This window comes from Diceros bicornis, chromosome 13 (assembly GCF_020826845.1).
Source record: "Diceros bicornis minor isolate mBicDic1 chromosome 13, mDicBic1.mat.cur, whole genome shotgun sequence".
Lineage (NCBI taxonomy): Eukaryota > Metazoa > Chordata > Mammalia > Perissodactyla > Rhinocerotidae > Diceros > Diceros bicornis.
The window spans coordinates 37,016,247-37,035,718 of record NC_080752.1 but is presented as its reverse complement, the minus strand read 5'-3'; the positions used below and the strand labels follow the sequence as shown (position 1 = coordinate 37,035,718).

General features: G+C 45.6%; 1 protein-coding gene across 1 annotated transcript; it reads left to right on the top strand.

The window, feature by feature from the left end:
- The first annotated feature begins 18,267 nt into the window (after nt 1-18,267).
- Nucleotides 18,268-18,963, top strand: RNF186 (ring finger protein 186). Its single transcript, XM_058552036.1, has one exon. The coding sequence runs from the start codon at nt 18,268-18,270 to the stop codon at nt 18,961-18,963; it is 696 nt and encodes a 231-aa protein (XP_058408019.1).
- The last annotated feature ends 509 nt before the right edge of the window (nt 18,964-19,472 follow it).

Genomic DNA, 19,472 nt, shown 5'->3' with positions numbered 1-19,472 from the left:
AATCCACTTGTGTTGCGAGTGAACCGTACCGTAGGCAGAAAACTTACACTGCCAACCACGTACTCTGACTTCAGTCCCAACACCACCTGGACCAAGGTCTCCCTAGTTGCTGACTCAGTTGTTTTAGGAGGCAGATATATTTCTTGAAGATGAATGGGTAATGCTGACCCTGCAGTGTGAAGACAGTCCTCACAGAAAGTGAACAGAGAAAGAAAAACATTCCGAGCCCCACCCTTCGCCCCGTCATGGTCTCACCCTCGCACTCTTTCTTACATTTGGAAAATATTGTCTCTCCTTCCCCCTCTTTTCGAGTCACAGCTATTTCTTTTGGAGCACAAGGTCACTGTCAAGGAACAGCCGAACAACCCTGGTGACTTTTCCTGTCACATGGGGCCAAGGCTGGGGCCAAGGCTACAAATCAGGACTTTACGCTGAGTTGGAAATAAATCTTCTTGAGGCCTCTGTGCAGAGGAGGGTGGCTTGATTGCTGGTGAGATGACTTCATGCTTTTTCTGTGAAAGAGAGAAAGAAAATCAAGATAAATGGAGAGAAGAGAGGGAGAAGGCGGGTAGAGCTCATTTCCAGGGAAAATACTAATGCTCTGGGATTGTCCAAGTTGGCCATGAACTTGCCATTCAATGTGATTCAGAGGAAAACACAAATGCAGAGTAACAGGTCTGGAGGAGAACACCAAACTAATGAGAGAGGCTACTGCTGTAGAGAGGAAGGGACTGGGGCCATGGAGGGGATGGTAAGGTGGTAGAGAAGTTAGACTTACCTGCAGTGCATTAAATTTTAGGATGGATATATATTCATGCAATACTTATCTAATTAAAATTAATGTTGAAAAGTTTAATTTAATAGAGAAAATGCATGAGATTTGGAGTCATAAGTTCTGGATTTGCGACTTGGCTTTTCTACCTGAAGACATTCAGCCATCATTTATTGAGCAACTATTATATGCTGAGGAATATGCCAGGCATCAAGGGTACAAAGATGAATAAAAAGAGCCACTGTCCTAAAATTTAAGATCATAACTTAACTTATCTGAGTTTCAATGTACTTGTCTCTGCAATAGGTATCATAATTTTTACTTCACAGGGTCATCAAGAACATTAAACGAAAATATAGAAATATATTACTGTTAACTGTAAAACACTATACAAATGCTCCTTATATATTTATTGCAAGTCTTGTTCAAAGGAGAGTTTGAAACAGTAAATGTTAATAAATCTTTTTTCTTTTTTTAATTTAATAATTTTTTGAAACAATCAAAAATTTACAAAAAAGTTAGAAAGATGGCACAAAGAATGGTGTGCCGGTAAATGTGTAACAATTGCCTCTCCAGGACAAAAAAGGCCTGAGTTGTAACATTTGCTAATTTCTGTGGTGTAAATACTCCCACCACAGCCAATTTCAAGCTACTAACATGATGTTACTGAATGCGGAGTTGGAACGATAACAGGAACCCGCACACTACCGACGCAAAGAACTTTCCTTCCTGAACCATTTGAGAAGAACTTGCTAATCTGATGCATCCCCTCAAATACTATAGTATGCATTTCCCACAAACACAGACATATCCTCATACAACCACATTAAAATTTGAGACTTGTTTTATGGCCTAATATATGGTCTATTCTGGAAAATGTTTTATGTGCACTTGAGAAGAATTTATATTCTGCTGTTGTTGAGTGGAGTCTTGTATAGATGCCTGTTTGGACAAATCGGATTTTAGTGTTGTTCAAGTCTTCTATTTCCTTGTTGATCTGTCTAATTGTTCTATCAATTGTTGAAAGTGGAGTTTTGGCGTCTTTAATTATGATCATTAAATTGTCTATTTCTCCTTTCAGTTCTGACAGTTTTTGCTTCTTGTATTATGGGACTCTGCTGTTAGTTGCATATGTTTATAATTGTTATATCTTCTTGATGGATTGACCCTTTTACCATTATAAAATGACTTTTTTCTCTGGTAATAGTTTTTGTCTTAAAGTCTGTTTTGTCTGATACTAGTATAACCACTCCAGTTCTCTTTTGGTTGTCTTTTGCATGGTATATCTTTTTCCACCGTTTTACTTTCAACTTATTTGTGTCTTTAAATCTAAATTGTGTCTCTTGTAGATAGCATATAGTTGGATCATATTTTTTTATCCAGTCTTCCAGTCTCTGCTTTTTAATTGGAGTATTTAATCAATTTACATTTAATGTAATTACTGATAAGGTAGGATTTACATCTGCCATTTTGCTATTTGTTTTCTATATGTCTTATGTCTTTTTTGTTCCTCTATTCCTTTTTGTTCCTGCCTTCTTTTGTGTTAAACAGATATTTTCTAGCGTACCATTTTAATTCCTTTGTCATTTCTTTCACTATATATATTTTTAGTTATTCCCTTAGTAGTAACCCTGGAGATTATAATTAACATTTTAATTTATCATCATATAATTCAGTTTAATACTAACTTAATTTAAATAATATACAAAAACTTTCCTCCTATATAGCTCCGTTTCTTTCCCTCATCTTTGTAGTGTTATTGCCATACAAATTATATCTGTATACATTTTATGCCCATCAAAATGTATTTATAATTATTTTTATGCAATTGTCTTCTAAGTCAGATAGGAAAAAAAAAAGAGTTACAAACAAAAAAAATACATTTACACTATCTTTTATATTTACCTATCAGCTACCTTTGCTGGTGCTCTTCATTTCTTCATGTGGATTTCAGACAGTGTCTAGCATACTTTTATTTCAGACTGCAGTTGCCCCTTTAGTGTTTCTTATGGGCCTACTAGTGATGAATTCTCTCAGATTTTTTTTAAATCTGAGAATATCTTAATTTCTCCTTCAGTTTTGAAAGATGGTTTTTCAGGATATAGAATTCTTGGTTGTCAAGTCTTTGTCTTCCAGTACTCTGAATGAATATGCCACTCCATTGCTCCCAGCCTCCGTGGTTTTTAATGAGAAATCTGGTGTTATTCTTGTTGAGGATCCCTTGTAGGTGATGAGTAGCTTCTCTCTTACTACTTGCAAGATTTTCTCTTTGTCTTTGGCTTTTGACAGTTTGACTATGATGTGTCTAGGTGTGAAAGTCTTTGAATTTCTCCTTCTGGGAGTTCATTGAGCTTCTTGGATGTGTAGATTATAGTTTTTCATCAAATTTGGGAAGTTCTCAGCATTGTTTCTTCAAATATTCTTTCTGCCCCTTTCTTTCTCTCCTCTCTGTCTAGAACTCCCATTAAGCATATAATGGTACATTTGATGATGGCTTACACCTCTCTAAAGCTCTCTAAGCCTCCCCAAGGATCATTTCTTTTCATTCTTTTCCCTTTCTGTTCCTCCAACTGGATAATCTCAATGACCTATCATCAAGTTCATTGATGCTTTCTTCCATTTGCTCAAATCTGCTACTGAGCCCCTCTCATGAATTTTTTATTTCAGTTATTGTACTTTTCAACTCTAGAATTTCTATTTGGTTCTTTTTTATAATTTCTATATTTTTATTAACATTCTCTCTTTGGTGACACATTGTTTTCATACTTTCCTTTATTTCTTTAGACATGGTTTCCTTTAGTTCTTTGAATATATTTAAAATAGCTGATTTAAAGTCTTTGGGGCCAGCCCCGTGGCTTAGCGGTTAAGTGCGCGTGCTCCGCTACTGGTGGCCCGGGTTTGGATCCCGGGTGCACACCAATGCACCACTTCTCTGGCCATGCTGAGGCCGTGTCCCACATACAGCAACTAGAAGGATGTGCAACTATGACATACAACTATCCACTGGGGCTTTGGGGGAGAAAAAGGAGGAGGATTGGCAATAGATGTTAGCTTCAGGGCCAGTCTTTCTCAGCAAAAAGAGGAGGATTAGCACGGATGTTAGCTCAGGGCTGATCTTCCTCACAAAAAAAAAAAAAAAGATAAAGTCTTTGCCTAGTAAGTCCAATATCTGGGGTTTCCTCGAGGAAGGATTCTATTGATTTTTCTTTTTCCCTGTGTATGAACCATACTTTCTAGTTTCTTTGCACGTCTCTTAATTTTTTGTTGAAAACTGGACATTTCAAATAATATAAAGTGACAATTGTGGATATCAGATTTCTCTCCAACTCCCCAGGGCTTGTTGTTGTTGCTATTTATTGTTATTATTGTTATTGTTGTATGTTCCATGACTTTTCTGAACTAATTCTGTCAAGTCTGTATTCTTTGTTATGTGCGGCCACTGAAGTCTTTGTTTGGTAAGCTTGGTGGTCAGCCAATGATTGGACAGAGATCTCCCTAAATACCAGGAAGCTATACATCTTTCAGTCTTTGCCAACGGTCTTTGTGCCTGCTGGGGCATGCCTTCAACATTTAACCAGACAGCTGACAGCTCTGCCTTAGTCTTCACTCCTGCTTGTGCAGAACCTCAGGGACAGAAAAAAGTAAGAGACTAGGGTTTTCTCAGGTTTTTCCTGAGCACATACGTAGCCCTCAGATGCTCATGGCTCTACACATGCATGTGATTTTCTAGATTCCCAGGAATATTCCAGAGCTTTTCATAGTCTCTATTAATATTTCACTCCATAGCTTTTTCTTTTAAGCTTTTTTGGTTAGCCTATTGCTTACCTCAACTGTTATCCACTACCTCAGATGGCCACAAAATTAAACAATTCCCTCTAAGTGTTTCTGACAAATGCTTCTAGGTAAAAGACTTTTCACACTGAGTGAACTGCAACTTAGATCAAATAAAGACAGGCTTGCAAGCGGGGTGTTCCAGTGAACCACCAGACGAGTCACATAATGACAATTGTCTGAGTGATATTTTGAAGGAGCTCCAACCCCATTGTGCCCTCTATGTTGGCTGCCTGGCTGCTGGTTTCACTGTGATTGTGGGCTGTTGGTTTTCGTGGCTACCACAGAGCAGGAGAGATGATGGGACTAGCATAAGTTAAAACACCATAGAGCTTGCTGTTCTTACCAAGATTCAGACATTTTTCTTGAATAAATGCTGCTTGCACTGCTGCAAGCCTTTGGTTAATTTCCAGAGTTCTGAAAAAATTGATTCTAATTTTGCTTATTTTCTTCTTGCTTTTATGGAGGAGAGAAATTTCAGAGGTCTTTACTCTGACATTTTCACTGACATCACCCTGGTCTCATGATTTTTGATATATTTAATTATTTTGTCAATCCCATATGTCACAAATCTTCTGAGTACACCACCACCTCATCGCTGTGCAGATGACCTACTGACCCAGCTGGGCTCTGATATCCCATGGTGGAATATCTTACGCTGCTTGGACTCTGACAACACACCTGCTATACCTCACGCAGATGCCCTCTTCCCCTTGCTGACCTCTGATTCTGTGCCAGGCTGCACCTGCGTGTAAACACCCTCCCAGTCTCACTCTAGGTCACTGCAGCTTCCTACCCCACCCCCTACCCCACCTAATGGTTTTAGGACAAAATTGTTCAGGAAGAGAAGAGACAGGGAAACAATTTTATTATTAAGACAAGAAAACAAAGAATTGGAGCAGCTGAGTGACTTACTCAAAGACACATGGCAAGTGAGGGCAGAGCCAGGAACAGACCCAGGTCAACTGACTTCCAGCAACTTGGTTCTTTCTCCATTATAATAGCTAAAAACAATGGCTATTATTTGACTGAACACTTTCAGGTCATTCTGATCTCAGCTTAACTGTCACTTTCTGACCACTCAACTAAACAGCCACCTAGTCACTTATGACCATGTGACCCCCAAATTCTCCTTATTGCCCTCACCACTAACTGACATTTTCCTTTATTTGTTGACTCCAAGAGCAGAGATAATGTCTGTCTTGTTCACCACTGTGTCCTCAATACCTAACCCAACGGTTGCTTCATAGTTGGTATTCAACAAACATTCACTGGGCAAATGAATAAACCATGTGTCAGGCAAAGACTAATTTCTTTTGCTGTTCTCATAAGAGAGGATCAAAGAGGTTAAGTAATTTTCCTAAGGTTACATGCTAGCAAAGGCTTTATTAGTTAGATTAGGTTTCTGTAGTGACAGTAATAGAACTCTAAATTTTAACTGGGCACCTGGCTTCTCATACAAAGACTACATTTTCCTCCCTCCTTTAGCACTAGGAGTGGCCATGTGAATAAACTCTGGCCAATAAGATGTAAGTGGGATTGATTTGTTCATCTTCTGGGAAGTGTCCCTAAAGGTGGGGCCAGTGCTCTTTACTCTCCCTTTTCTCCTTTCTGCAGGCTGGAATGCAGACCTAAGCAACCATCTTGAAGTATGAGGTGAACTTGGGAATAGAGGCCACTCGAGGTAGAGAAAGAAGATAGGTGTCCTGACAATGTGGAGTGCCATACCAGCCCCAGATTTCCAACTGAGATTTTGCGAAATAGAAAAATAAATTTCTGTTATGGATAAAATTGTGTCCCCCTAAAATTCACATGTTGAAACCCTAACCTACAGTGTGACTATATTTGAAGGTTGGGCCTTTAAGAAGGTAATTAAGGTTACACAAGGTCCTAAGAGTGGGTCCCTCATCCAATAAAACTGGTGTCCTTATAAGAAGACAAAGAGACACTTGAGCCCTGTCTGCCTGCACGTGCACAGAGGAAAGGCCACGTGAGGACACAGCAAGAAGGTGGCCATCTATAAGCCAGGAAAAGAGGCCTCACTAGAAACCTGGTGACACCTGGTGAGACCTCAATGACACCTTGATCTTAGCCTTCTAGCCTCCAGAACTCTGAGAAGATAAATTTCTATTGTTTAAGCCACTCAGTCTGTGATATTCTATTATGGCAGACCTAGTAGACTAATACAACTTCCTTCTTGTTTAATCCTTGTAATGAGCATTTTGCCAGCAAAAAAGAAAGACAGAGAAAGTAATGGCTGTCCAACAGCCAGAAACACATGGTCTACCAGAGACACATATAGATACTTGTCCATCAACAAATATCTATTAAGTGCCTACTAGGGGCCCAGCTCTGTTCTAGGCATTTAGGATACATGAGTGAACCAGAGACAAAGATACCTGCCTTCTGGGAAGGCTGCTGATAGATCAGGTTTTGTGGTGGTTGGAGAGGAGGAACAGGTGTTTAGTTTTGGACATGCTGAGTTTGAGATGTCAATCTGACATTCAAGTAGGGAGGGGAATAGACATGGGAAGGGGAATAGACAATCAACAATAGACATAATAAATACACAAACTACATAGCATGTTAAAAGATGGTAACTATGGGTGGGTGGAGGGGAGGACTTAGAGCAGAATAGGTGGAGGAGAGTGTTTGTTGTAATAAATGGGGTAGTTAGGGTAGACTTCATTGAGTAGATGGCATTTAAACAAAGACTTGAAGGGCAAGTAGATATGTGGGAGAAGAGAATTTCAGGCAGAGGGAACAGCTAGAGCAAAGGCCCTGAATTTGAATTGGGAGTCAGTGTGCTAAAGTGTGATGAGAAGAAAGAGAGCAGTAAGAGAAGGTCAGAGAGAGCACAGGGCCAGCTCATGTAGATCCTTGTAGGCCATTGTAAGGATTTTGGCTTTTATTCAGAGTGGGCTGGACGTCACTGCAGGGTTTTGAGTAGAGGAGGGACATGAGATAACTTCTGTTTTTAAAGGATGACTGTGGCTAATGTGTTGGGAATGTGTAGGACAAGAGTGGGAGAAGGAGGACCCATCAGGAGGCTATTGCCAAGAATCTAGGTGAGAGATGATGGTGACTTGGACCAGGTGGCAGCAGTGACAACAGTGAGAAGTGGTTAGATTTGGGATATAGCTTAAAGATGGAGCCAATTAGATTTCTGACCAATTGCCTATGAAGCGTGAAAGAAAGAGAAGAGTCAAGGACAATTCCAAGGTTTTTTATCTGAGCAACGTGAAAGGTGGAGTCACCATCAACTGAAAAAAAAAGGGGAAGGTTGCAGGTAGATTGGGTGTTTTGAGGGCAGAGGAGAACAGGAGTTCAGCTTTAGACATGCTGAGATGTCAATCAGACATCCGAAAAGAGACTAGGCAGTTGGATATGCGCATCTGGAGTTCAGAGTGAGCTTCTGGGCTGAAGACATAAATTTGGGAGTTGTCTGCATCTAGGTGATATATAAACCATGAGATGGATAAGATTCCCAAGGAAGGGAGTGTAGATGGTGAAGGGCAGAGGACCAAGGCCTGAGCCCCAGGACCCTCCAACAGGAAGATAAGGAAGCTCAACAAAGAAGACTGAGACTGGTGAGACTGGAGAAAAAGAATAGTGTCCTGGGAGTCAAGTAAAGAAAGGAGGGAGTGATCAACCAGGTCAAACGCTGCTTGTGTTAGATAAGCAAATTAAAGACTAAGGATTGCCCATTGGATTTAGCAACATGGAGGTCATTGGTGGAATTATGGGGATAAAAGCCTGATTCAAGCAGGTTTAAAAGAGAAAAGGAGTGTATTCCTAAAATGTGTACATTTCATTGTATGAAATTTTTCCACAAAAGAAAAAAACTAAACAAATATTATATACTAGCTAATAAAATATTTAGAGGAAAGTGTACTGATATCTGCAATTTACTTTGAAATGCATAAAATGTGAGATGGATAGATGGATGGGTAGAGGGATGGATGGCTGGTTAGATATATGATGAAGCAAGTATAGCAGAATATTGATAGTAGGATCTAGGTGGGGGATACACAGGTGTTCACCGTAAAATTCTTTCAAATGTATAGCACTTTTTTTAAAATTTTCATAGTAAAATGTTGTGGGGAAAGAGAACAGGAGGAAAGGAATTGAGGACAGAGACTACAGATGACTCTTTCAAGGAATTTTGGTCAAAAGAGAATAAAGAAATAGGATGGCAACTGGCTGGGGAAGTGGAGTCAAGATAAGTTTGTTTTTTTTAAGATGAGGAAAATAATAGATGTATTTGTGCTGGGAATGATCCAGAAGAGAACAAAAGAAGTGATTTTGTAGGAAAGAGGGGAGAGAATTGCCTGTGCAATGTCCTTGACGAGACCCAAGGGGAGGGGGTCTAGTTCACAAGCGGAGGGGTTGGCGTTAGCTAGAAGCACAGAAGTTCACCTGTGGAAACGGGAGGGGAGGCAGAGAAAGTGGGGGCAGATCTTGGTGAGTGGGCAGATGGGGAGGGGAAGACTAGGGAAGTTCTCTTCTGATTGTTTCAGTATCTCAATAAATGGGCAGCAAGGTCAACAGTTGAGAGTAAGGATGGGGAGGAGGGGGGGGTTAAGGAGAAAGCAGAAGGGGTGAACTAGCCATCCTGGAGAGGGGAGAATGAATGGACTGAGGACAAAGCAGGCCCTTGCCTGGCAGCGTTACAGCCCCGTTGGAAGGTCATGTGTGTTTTTCTCCAACCTTGTTTAGCTTCACTAGGACAGGCACAGAACAGGTTGAGAATTGGATTTTATCAAGGAGTCAAGCAACTGTAATAATTGACCATGGAATTATAGCTGGGGAAGGAGAGGAATGAGGACATTAAGGGACAAGGGGCCATGAAACACTGATCGGAGCAATGGAGGTTCCAATGTCCAAGGATTGTCAGAGTTTGGATACTAAAGAGAGTGAGCTAGAAAGACAGGAAGCAGTAAGCAGAGTTTCATGCATGAAATTGATACTGTGGCTTATTAGCAAAAACAAAACATGGTCAGAGGAGTGAGAGGCTGAGGTTGGGTGGAGGTCAAGATCGTGGGCAGAGACATGGTCAAGGAATCCAGAGGCCTGGTACTTGGAAGCCTCATCCACACATGTATTGCAATCATCACAAATTCAGACTGCAGTCAGGGGGAAAAGCAACAGTGAGCCAAGAGCCCAGATCCCTGGGAAATGAGGGGGAATGAGCCGGAAGACAGTGACTATGAGGGGCGGTAGGATATAGAATCTGACCACAGGAGGTTCAAAGCTGAGGGGTTTTAGGATGAGGGGAGGGAGAAGGGTCTGTACATGGCAATAAGGGGCAAGGAGGACACCTGCCCCGCACTCCAGGCCCAGCGGTACGAGGACTGTGGGAGGAAAAACAGCCACAGCTTTGTTACCAGGTGGGCTGGCTGGATTTTCCAGGTTCTTGGTTTGGCACTGCAAAAGAATTTGTGAGCGAACACGCAAAGATGAGTTCAAAGCAAGAAGGGATTTATTTGCGAAGTGGAAGTACGCTCCAAGAGAGGGAGCGGGCAGCCTCAGGTGAGCGTCTGCGTCGAGGTTTGGATGGCTTGCGATGTTCTAGGCTTACTTATTCGTGAGGAGGGGAAAAGAGGGCTCTGAAAGGATTTCACCCAATCGGCTTGTTGTCTCCTCCTCCACATCGGGAAGGGGCATTTTTCCACTTAGATGGTCCTTGGCGGAACTGTCATGGCTTCTATCCCCCGCAAGAGGAGGGTCAAAACTGCCATGTAACTTGATTATGATTTTAGTATAATGAGGGAGAGGTCAGGGCGCAGCAGGTGGAAGCTAGCTCTGTGCAAGTCGGGCTGCAACACAAGACATTGTGGGTGCTGATGGGCGCCACCCGAGGAGGCGTCTTCTATTGTGGTTCGTCAGCTTTGACCCCCTCCCCTGCTCATGTCTGACTCCCTACCTCCCTACAAGAGCTTGAGAGGGAAGTGGGGGCAGCTGTGTCCCGAGGGGGAGCCAGGTTTCTGTTAGAGCACGTGGGTAAAGGGAACCTCCAGGAAGGAGTCAAGATCTGGGGATTTTTGCCGACAGCCGACCGTGAACTCCAGGGGGCACAGTGGGAGGTTGTCAGGAGTCGGGGAGGCGTGGGAGAAGGGGACAGAATAGGGATGTTAGAATTGGTGAGCCCAAGATGAGGGGTGACCTGGGAGTCTGGAGTCCTTGTGGTTATTGACAAACACCAGGATGAGGGGCCTCATGAGACAAGTCCCGGGGCTCAAGGCAGTTTGTGGTGGCAAGGCGGGAGTGTTGGGGGTGGGGAGGGCTGGGTGTTTGGGGCTCCCTCTCTACCCCTGTGGGCACCTGTTCACTCTCATGCCTTGTGGGCAAAGGAGGACTCTACCTCAGCGCGGTGTAGTGGTTAGAGTGCTGGTTCCGGAGCTGGAATCCCTCGGATTGCATCCTGGCTGCTACTCACTAGCCATGTAATGCCACCTAACCTCTCTGTGACCTAGGCTTCTCACTCATAAAGCAGAAATAATTCTATTTCCTAGGTGTGTTGTGAAGAGTAAGTGACTAATCCAGGAGAGCATTCAACAAATGGTAGCTCTTGTGAGAGCCACGCGGTCAAGGCTCACCTAAAAGCCAGACCCTCCCTGGACTTCTCAGTCACATGAGCCAAGAAGTGCCCTTTCTTTGTGGGTTATGCTAGCTTGAGTTGAGTTTTCTAACTTTTATCGCCAAAAGATTCCTGGCGGAGACACTATTTTGATCTCCATTAGGCAGATGAGGACATTGAGAATCAGAGAGGTTAAGTTGGTTGCTCAAAGACGCACAGCAAAGATTTGAACACAGGTCTGTCTGACGTCCCAGTCTGCTCAAAAGCAGCCTTCCCACCATGACTCAAAGCCCAAGTGCCCAGGACCCTCTATTATTTCTAATTGAGTGTCTTCCTCCCAGAGGGATTCTGCAAAGGCCAGGACTGAACATTTGGGGAAAAAACAGGGGCCAGTTTGGCAGCCTCCCGTCCTTGGGCTGATCACCCTGCTGAGTAGTTGAATGGGTCACAGGCCATGCTTGGGAGGGTTAATTTTCACACGGATCAGTGGTGCAGATCCCAGGTCCATGCTCCGCGGAATGTGGCGAGCAGTGGACAGGTGGGGAGGTGTTCTCAGACAGGCACATGTCTTCGCTGAGCTTCCAGTATCCAGGACAGCATGAGTCAAAGGAGGCAGGAGCCCAGGGGTCTAATCTCGAGAAAGGGATGTCAGCTACACACCCACACTCCCCCCAACACCACACCTTCTGTCCCATATTTACCACTTCTTCCTCTAGTATTCTTTCTTCACTTCTTTTTTTCTATATCTCCTCTTTCCACGAACGTTTTGGAATTGTTTACAGAAAATACATACAAGTGAAATATAAAAACAAAGCTCAAACATCAGACATCAGGACTGGGTGAATCATAAACTAAAATAGGAAGTATAGACTAAGGGGATGGGATGGACTGCAGTACCACATACCAAATGTGATATTACACAGTTGCTCTGGTTGAGCTTCCTGGTGGCCACAGCAAAAATGGGAAACTACAATTATGTAGTTTGGAATATCTGAGTAGCGTGGACAGACACAATCTGCCCTCAGAGGAAACAAAGCTTTTTCCAGCGCTCAGCCCAAAAAGAAAATTTTCGCACTTGTACACAGGTGACACTGAGTATGGTCATGTACAGATGTCCCTGGCCACATCCCCGAATGTAAGTAGCTGGTTTCATAAGCCTATTTCTTGTAGTATCCTTGGAAAAAAGCCAACAAAATAGCTCCAAAATACAACTCAATGAGAGCCTTTGCAAAGCACAGAATCAAAAGCAACTTTCTAATGGTTTAGCTTGATCCAACAGCATTTCCCAAACTCTGTTTCTCAGAACCCAGAGCTGTACACAGCCTTAATAAGTGTTCTATAAGAAAAGGGCTCCATAGGCAGACAAGTTTGAGGTAAAATCAGGATTAAACAAAATCAAACAGGTTTTTTAACTGCAGGATTTCCAAGACCTTTTAACACTCTAATGCCCATGTGATTCTCCAAGTTCGGGTGAACGATGCATTATTTCCCGTATTTGTCTATAGACCCTCCTCTCCATCCACCCCTAGTTTTTTCAGGAGTACCTTTTAGAAGCTCACAGAAAGCTAGAGACACGTGGACCACAGTTTGAGAAATGCTGATCTGGAGGAACGGATGAGCTAAACTCCAAAGAAAATTTCTCTCAGCCAGGCCTTTGATAGCGTCAGCCAGCCATCCGACGGTTTAAGGCAATGGTGTCTGACACGGCCCGGGTTTCACGTCTACTGACGCTCGCATGACGAAGAACACCTATCCTCAAACTCCTCTTCCTCAGGACTTACACTCTTAGTGCAAACAATTAGGATATGCAGACAGAGGTGACCCAGGGTGAAGACGAGTGCCTCTCACAACCTGTGAGATGCTCCATCTCCACTAAGTGGGGGCCAGGTGGGCCCCCCTGGGGCCTGGGCCAGGTGCAAAGGTGGGGTGCCCTTTGCCCACAGGCTTAGCTGCGTGGAGCTGAGGGAGCAGTTAAGGGAACGGAGTCTCAGAAGCATGTTAGATGTGTCCCAGGAGAGAGTCAGAAGTGGGTCAAGGAAGAATTCCAAGCTGAAGTCCAACCTAGAGCCAAAGAACAGGGGGTGGGCGGGACAGGAAAGTAAGTCTAGAGATGGCAATAAGAAACGAGTCTAGACCCTGAAATCATTCCAAATTCAAAGAAAATGTGGCCTTGGGGGTTCATTATCTGATTTCTATAATCCCAGGGGTAGATGCATTTTGATAATTCAGAGTCAGACAAAAGTGGTTTCATCTACTGCTTATCAGCTGACAGTTCCAACCTTCATGGCTTAAATCAGGTTCACAAACAACTCGGCACAGATCCAAGTTTGGGACCTGAACCACCAAGATGCGCCTCAGCCAAAAAGGCAGATAGAGAGATAATGTATATATTGCAATATTGAAAGGGCCAGGTATGAAAAGCACAAGTCCAAGGATGCTCATCACAGGGCTGTTGATAACAGCGGAAAATGGAAACAACCTGAATATTCCACTTGCGGGAACTGATTAACTAAAATATGGTACATTCATATGACAGAATACCATACAACCCGCCCCACCTTCGTGAATGATTTGAAGTATATTTATTGACATGAAAAGAGATGTATGATAAACTATTAAGCAAAAATATACATCACGACAATATAAATAGCAGGGTCCCGTGTTCAATGAAAAAAAAATTTTGTGTAAGTATGCACAGAAAGAAGTCTAAAGGGAAATGCCAAATTAAAATTCGTTCTCTGTGGGCTGTGGGGTTGCTGATTACTGTAGTCTTTTTCTTTCTGTTCATCAGTAGTTCATTTTTATATGATAAACATGGATTTTTTTTACATAATTATTTATAAAAAACAGAAAAAGAAAAGTGCAGTTTGCAACCTCTTGCAGTTCTCTCTCCCCTCACCTCCCTCTCTACACATGATCTTCATTATCCTGTTATTGTCATTCTGCTTCCAAATTCCATTCCTCTGCCCCCCTCCCCCACCAATCCACCCTCAGACACACAGATGCTTTGAGGGGGATGGAGTTGTAGCCAGCAGGGGAGCACAGAGTCAGGAATTCTGGAATAAGAGCGTGAGCTGAGACACCAGCCGGCCCAGGGCAAAGAGAGGAGCGGGGGCGATGGGGCATCGGGCTGGGACGCTCTCTGCAGCCACTGGAGTGTGGAGTGGGGCTGGGTTGGGCAAGATCAGAGGCCAGGCGTGGATCAGACAGTCTGACCTCACCACGTCGCTGCTCTCTGTCTCCTTTCCCAGTGAACTTGATACAAGCCCCAAAGCTCGGATCAGAAATGTCTCTGTAGGACGCGGGTCTGTGGTTACCTGCACCGTGTGTGCGAGGTTGTCCATCGAGAGAGCTGGCTCTGGTTTCCCCTCTCACAGCTGAGTGTGACATTCTAACCTCACCTGAGGCTGTGCTTCTCAAACTCCTTATAACCCCGGGGCTGTGCGAAGCCACAGGATGGAAGAAGCTGCATTTCTAAGAAAAATAAAGTTTTACGCGAATTAATGAGTGTTTTTTTTTTTATTTGCACAGCAATTGAAAAAACAAATATATTTTATTTGAAGATCTGGAAGGACTCTAAGTTTTCGAATTCTAATGTTACACGGAGTAGAATGAGAAACCTGGATGAATTCAACATTTTAAGCCTTAGGAGACATTTCGTACTTCCCCTGGGAGAGATCTGCCTCGGGCTCTGCTCCAGATCCTGCCCACATTCACTGCTCTTTAAGAAGCACTGGCTGAACAGATCGCCAAAGTGTCTTATCTCCGTGTCCCCGGGAGGGATCAATTACATCGAGGTCAGTTACAAAGCAAGGTGCATAAATTACCGAGTCTCCCCTGAGCAGGTGTGGCTGGAGGTGGGGGGCTTAAGTAATCTCCCACAACTTCCTACAGTCTCCATTCTATCAAAGTAGAAAACTGAGCCTCAATGAAGTTGAAATGACTCGCCTAAGGTCACCCACCTAGTAAAGTGACAGGAGCTGGATGTCCAGCTATAAATCCAGTATAGATGACAACTAAGCCAAGTGCACCTTTAAGGAACAAAGTGGGTTCTAGGCCAAGATGGGGCATCCTGAAGGAACATGTTGTTAAAAGCCATCATGCTCAGGGATGGTAATCAAAGGAACTTTCACGTTCTGCTTTATGTATTTCTGTGATATTTGGATTACTATAACCAATATCTTTTCTTAACGGTGGTTGCCCAACAACATCAAAAGGTTGTTCTTTAGTCACTAACCCCAAATGCCTTCCCTTGGTCTGATGTCATCCTCACCAGCTACCTGCCTGATTATTTGGCTTCCTGTAGAGCTGGCTAGCAGAGAGAGGGGGCGCTGGCCAAGCTGATGTTGCTGCTGTCTGCCTGATTGTCCATTTCTCGTTATAAATGACTGCAGCTCAACAAATTTTATCTCCTCCCCTCCCAACCCTTCTAGGGGCCAGCAAACACAAAGGAGCATTATATGATGCAAGTCAAAGCAGAGAAAAGACACAGTACCCCTTTTCGCACAGTAACACACAGGCATTGGTTCACTCTAGGCCGTGTACAGGCTGATTGTCTTGTGGGTGCTTGACCCTCTGTCAGACAGCGAGTAAAGTCTTCTTTTCTTCATCTGTTGCTGTGTTACTCAGAAGTCTTTCCCTTGCAAAGGACAGAAACCCAACTTGAACTGGCCTAACAATAAAACCTGGGATGGATTTTATGGGTTTATATAACAAAAAAAAAATCCAAAGATAGAGCTCTGGCTTCAGGCATGGCTGGATCCAGGCATTCAAACAATGTCATCAGGCTTTTTCTGACTCTTTTCTCATCTTTCTACTTCGTTGGCCTTACTCTCAGGCTGCTTCTCTGCACGCTGTGGTCCTGGCAGCTCCAGGGTTCCATCTTCTAGTTTGGAAACCCAGCAGTAAGAGAAACTTCTCAGTAGTTCCAACAGAAGTCCCAGAATTGAGTCTCATTGGCTTGGCTTAGATTGCATGTCTAGGTCTGAACCAGTTGCTGCAGCCGGTGGGTGGAATATAGTGATTGGTCCGCCCTGAATCACATCATGTCCTCACTTCCACAGAGTTGGGAACCACCCAGAATGACAATGGGGAGCCCAAAGGGAAGACAGACCACTGCAGCAGGAAAACGGATGCTGGGCATGGAGAGAAAACAGACGCCCAGTACTAGACCTGAGGTCCCCTTCAGCTTGATCTGGGGGGAAACAGAATGGAAAGAAATAACAGATTGTCAAGCTGAGAGCTGAGGGGAAGAAATGTGATGGCGGTGGGGGGGGGGCGGGGGGAGGGCGGGGATTGGATTTCAGAGACAGAGGGCTCAGGGGGAGCAGGAAGTAAGAGTGCAGTGCCTGCCCCTGGCGGGGGGAGGGCGGGAGAGCTGAATCAGAAGAGCTGGACCCAACAGGGGACATGACAGCAAAGGATCGCCCAGCACGTCCTTCTGGGTTCGGCGTGGCCTACGTGAGGCGTTTTTTGAGAAAGTGGATGGTGCCACCCCACCCTCTGACGTTCAGGGCATCAGGTAAGGGGACCCCATTTTCTCAACTGCCATGCTGCTTGTATCTGTCAGTTCCACATGAGTCCTGTTAGCCTGAGTCAGCTGCCAGGAAGCCAGTCGCCTTCACACGAACTGACGAGACTGAGTTCCTGGACCCACGAGGCGCGGAGCCTGACCTTGGAGGCTGGTAGATTCCACGAGGTCCCGGCCCCATGGAATGCCCCTTGGCGGGCAGCCAGCAGGCCTGCCCTGAACACACCCTGCCTTTGCTTCTGGGCCTTGGCAATCCCTTCCCCACAGCGCTGTGCCAGGCTTCTGGGCGATGTCAGATGAGGACCCCTGGCCCAGAGCTTTGCTCAGAGTAGACCCAAAGAAGCGGCAGCTGTTCTCACTACTATTGGGTGCACAGTGTGCCTCACGCACAGCACGTGGCACCTGTTATGGGGTAGCAAAGTGTCAGCAGGGTGCCAATGAGATGCGCGTGAATCAGCACCTGTTAATACAGCTGCTGTGACTACAGAGGAAGTGACCGCAGCAGCAGCCGTAAATACCTGCGGGCTGTTTTGGTTTTGGTTTTCCTGCGTTTGGCCGGGCTGTCTCTCCACTCTACTCAGAACACTTTTCCCATCACTTCTTTCTTTTTTTTTGGCTGGGAAAGATTCGCTCTGAGCTAACATCTGTTGCCCATCTTCCTCTCTTTTTTTTTCCCCTCCACAAAGCCCCAGTACGTGGTTGTATATCATAGTCGTAAGTCCTTCTAGTTCTTCTATGTGAGCTGCTGCCACAGCATGGCTACTCACAGACGAGTGGTGTGGCTCCACACCCAGGAACCAAACCCGGGCCGCCGAAGAGGAGCATGCCAAACTTTAACCCCTAGGCCATCAGGCCTGGCTCTCTTCTCTCTTCTCCACAAGGCCACCTGCTTGCTAATGCTCTCAAAGCACAGAATCTTTTTTCTGCTGATCCTGGCATCCAAAAGGTCTTGTCTGAGACCCGCCTATGGCAGTGTGTCTCAAAGTGGGATCCCCTGTCCACGGTGTGTCAGAATCACGACGACATTTGTTAACTGTGCAGATTTTTAGATCCCCCACCTAGACCTGTGGAAAGTCAGTCTCTGAGTCTGGGGCCTAGAGATCTGCATTTTAAAAGGCTCCAGGGGTGGTGGTGGGGAGGGGTGGTGGGGATTCTAATGCATCCAAAGGCTCACAAGCCACAGTCCCGCGCGCACTCAGGCGGCACCTGGCCCCGCCAGGAAAGTCCTGATTCACGCACGCGCAGGCCCTGCCCCTGTTGGCCCTTCTATCAGGCAATTCAAAGTCTCCGGGCCCGCGAGTTACTGATTAACCCTAGGTTTTGAGACAAGAAATAATAACTGAAGGGACAACGTAAGCCCAGAAACGAGCTGAGCAGCCCTGGGAGAGGGGTGCCAGACGGTTGTTGTCACCAGGCACCTGATGAGAAGGAAAGGGAGGCTTGAGACGCCCAGCCCGAGGTCAGACGACATCCAGGTCACCGCAGCACCGGCTGACACTCCTCGTTGATGCCCAGACCCTGAGCTGCCACGTCCCACTGGCTCCAGTGCCCAGGATGGCCTGCGCTGAGGTCCCCCAGCAGCCAGCCCCACAGCAGTCCCAGCCCGTCTCCGCAGAAGCCACCACCGCCGACGCCGCGGACCCTGCTGGGGGTCATTGTGGCTCCTGGGACAGCGACCTGGAGTGCCTTGTGTGCCGGGAGCCCTACAGCTATGCCCGGCCACCCAAGCTACTGGGCTGCCAGCACTCCTTCTGTGTCGTCTGCCTGAAGCTCCTGCTGTGCGTGCAGGACGACACCTGGTCCATCGTGTGCCCTCTCTGCCGCAAGGCCACCACTGTCCCCGGGGGCCTCATCTGCAGCCTGCGTGACCAGGAGGCCGTGGTGGGGCGGCTGGTCCGGCCGTGCCCGGAGGTGCAGCTCTGTCCTCAGGGGCTGGTGGATCCTGCCACCTTGGCAGCAGAGTACCCCAGCTTGGCGGGAGAGGATGGACAGGACGTGGCAAATGCCAACCGTGCGGCAGCCCGGCGCCTGGCGGTACAGCTGCTCCTACTGGTCTTGCTCATCATCCTCATCCTGCCCTTCATCTACCCCGGCATCATCAAGTGGATGCTCATCTTCATCATCGTCCTGGCCCTGCTGACGTTCACCCTCTTCTGCTGTCACCCCCGCAGCCAGGACAGCTCCTGGCCCTCCCCCAGGACTCTCTTCTGCAGAGGGCAGAAACATAGTGAGATCTCATCCATTGCCTGAGTGCACTCTGACCACGCAGTACCCACAGCACCTTGGCCTCTGCGGCCCCTTTACTCTCAGTGAACAGGGTAAGGGACTACGAACTAAGACTGGCTCCCTCGGGAGATGAAATGCCATCTGGACTTGCAAGCCAAAGCCAGGATGGCTGGGTTGGGTTAAGAACTATGTGCTTGCACAATAGGCTTATGCCTGCCCAGGGTATAGCACAGCTAAACTGTTTGGGGTGGGGGAGGCACAAATGACTTGAATGCTACAAGAGGGGCCTCCTGTTCCTCTTATTCCATTGCTCCTGGCTTTCCTTTATACACCCTGATGAAAGTATTGCAATGTTGATGTTTTTGCAGAAAAAATAGAACCAGAGCTCCTTTTTTTACAATCTATGTAGCTGGTTTTATTCTTGCTTTGTGTTGGTTTGTTTTTTGTGTGTTTGGGGCAGTTTGTTCATATTTCTGGCTGTTACACAGTTTTCCTCCTGGGAAGCCAGAACCCGCGGGAAGTCCTCCCGTGCT

What these genes read in the sequence shown, in the direction of transcription:
- RNF186 (XM_058552036.1), top strand. Translation starts at nt 18,268, where the DNA reads ATGGCCTGCGCTGAGGTCCCCCAGCAGCCAGCCCCACAGCAGTCCCAG.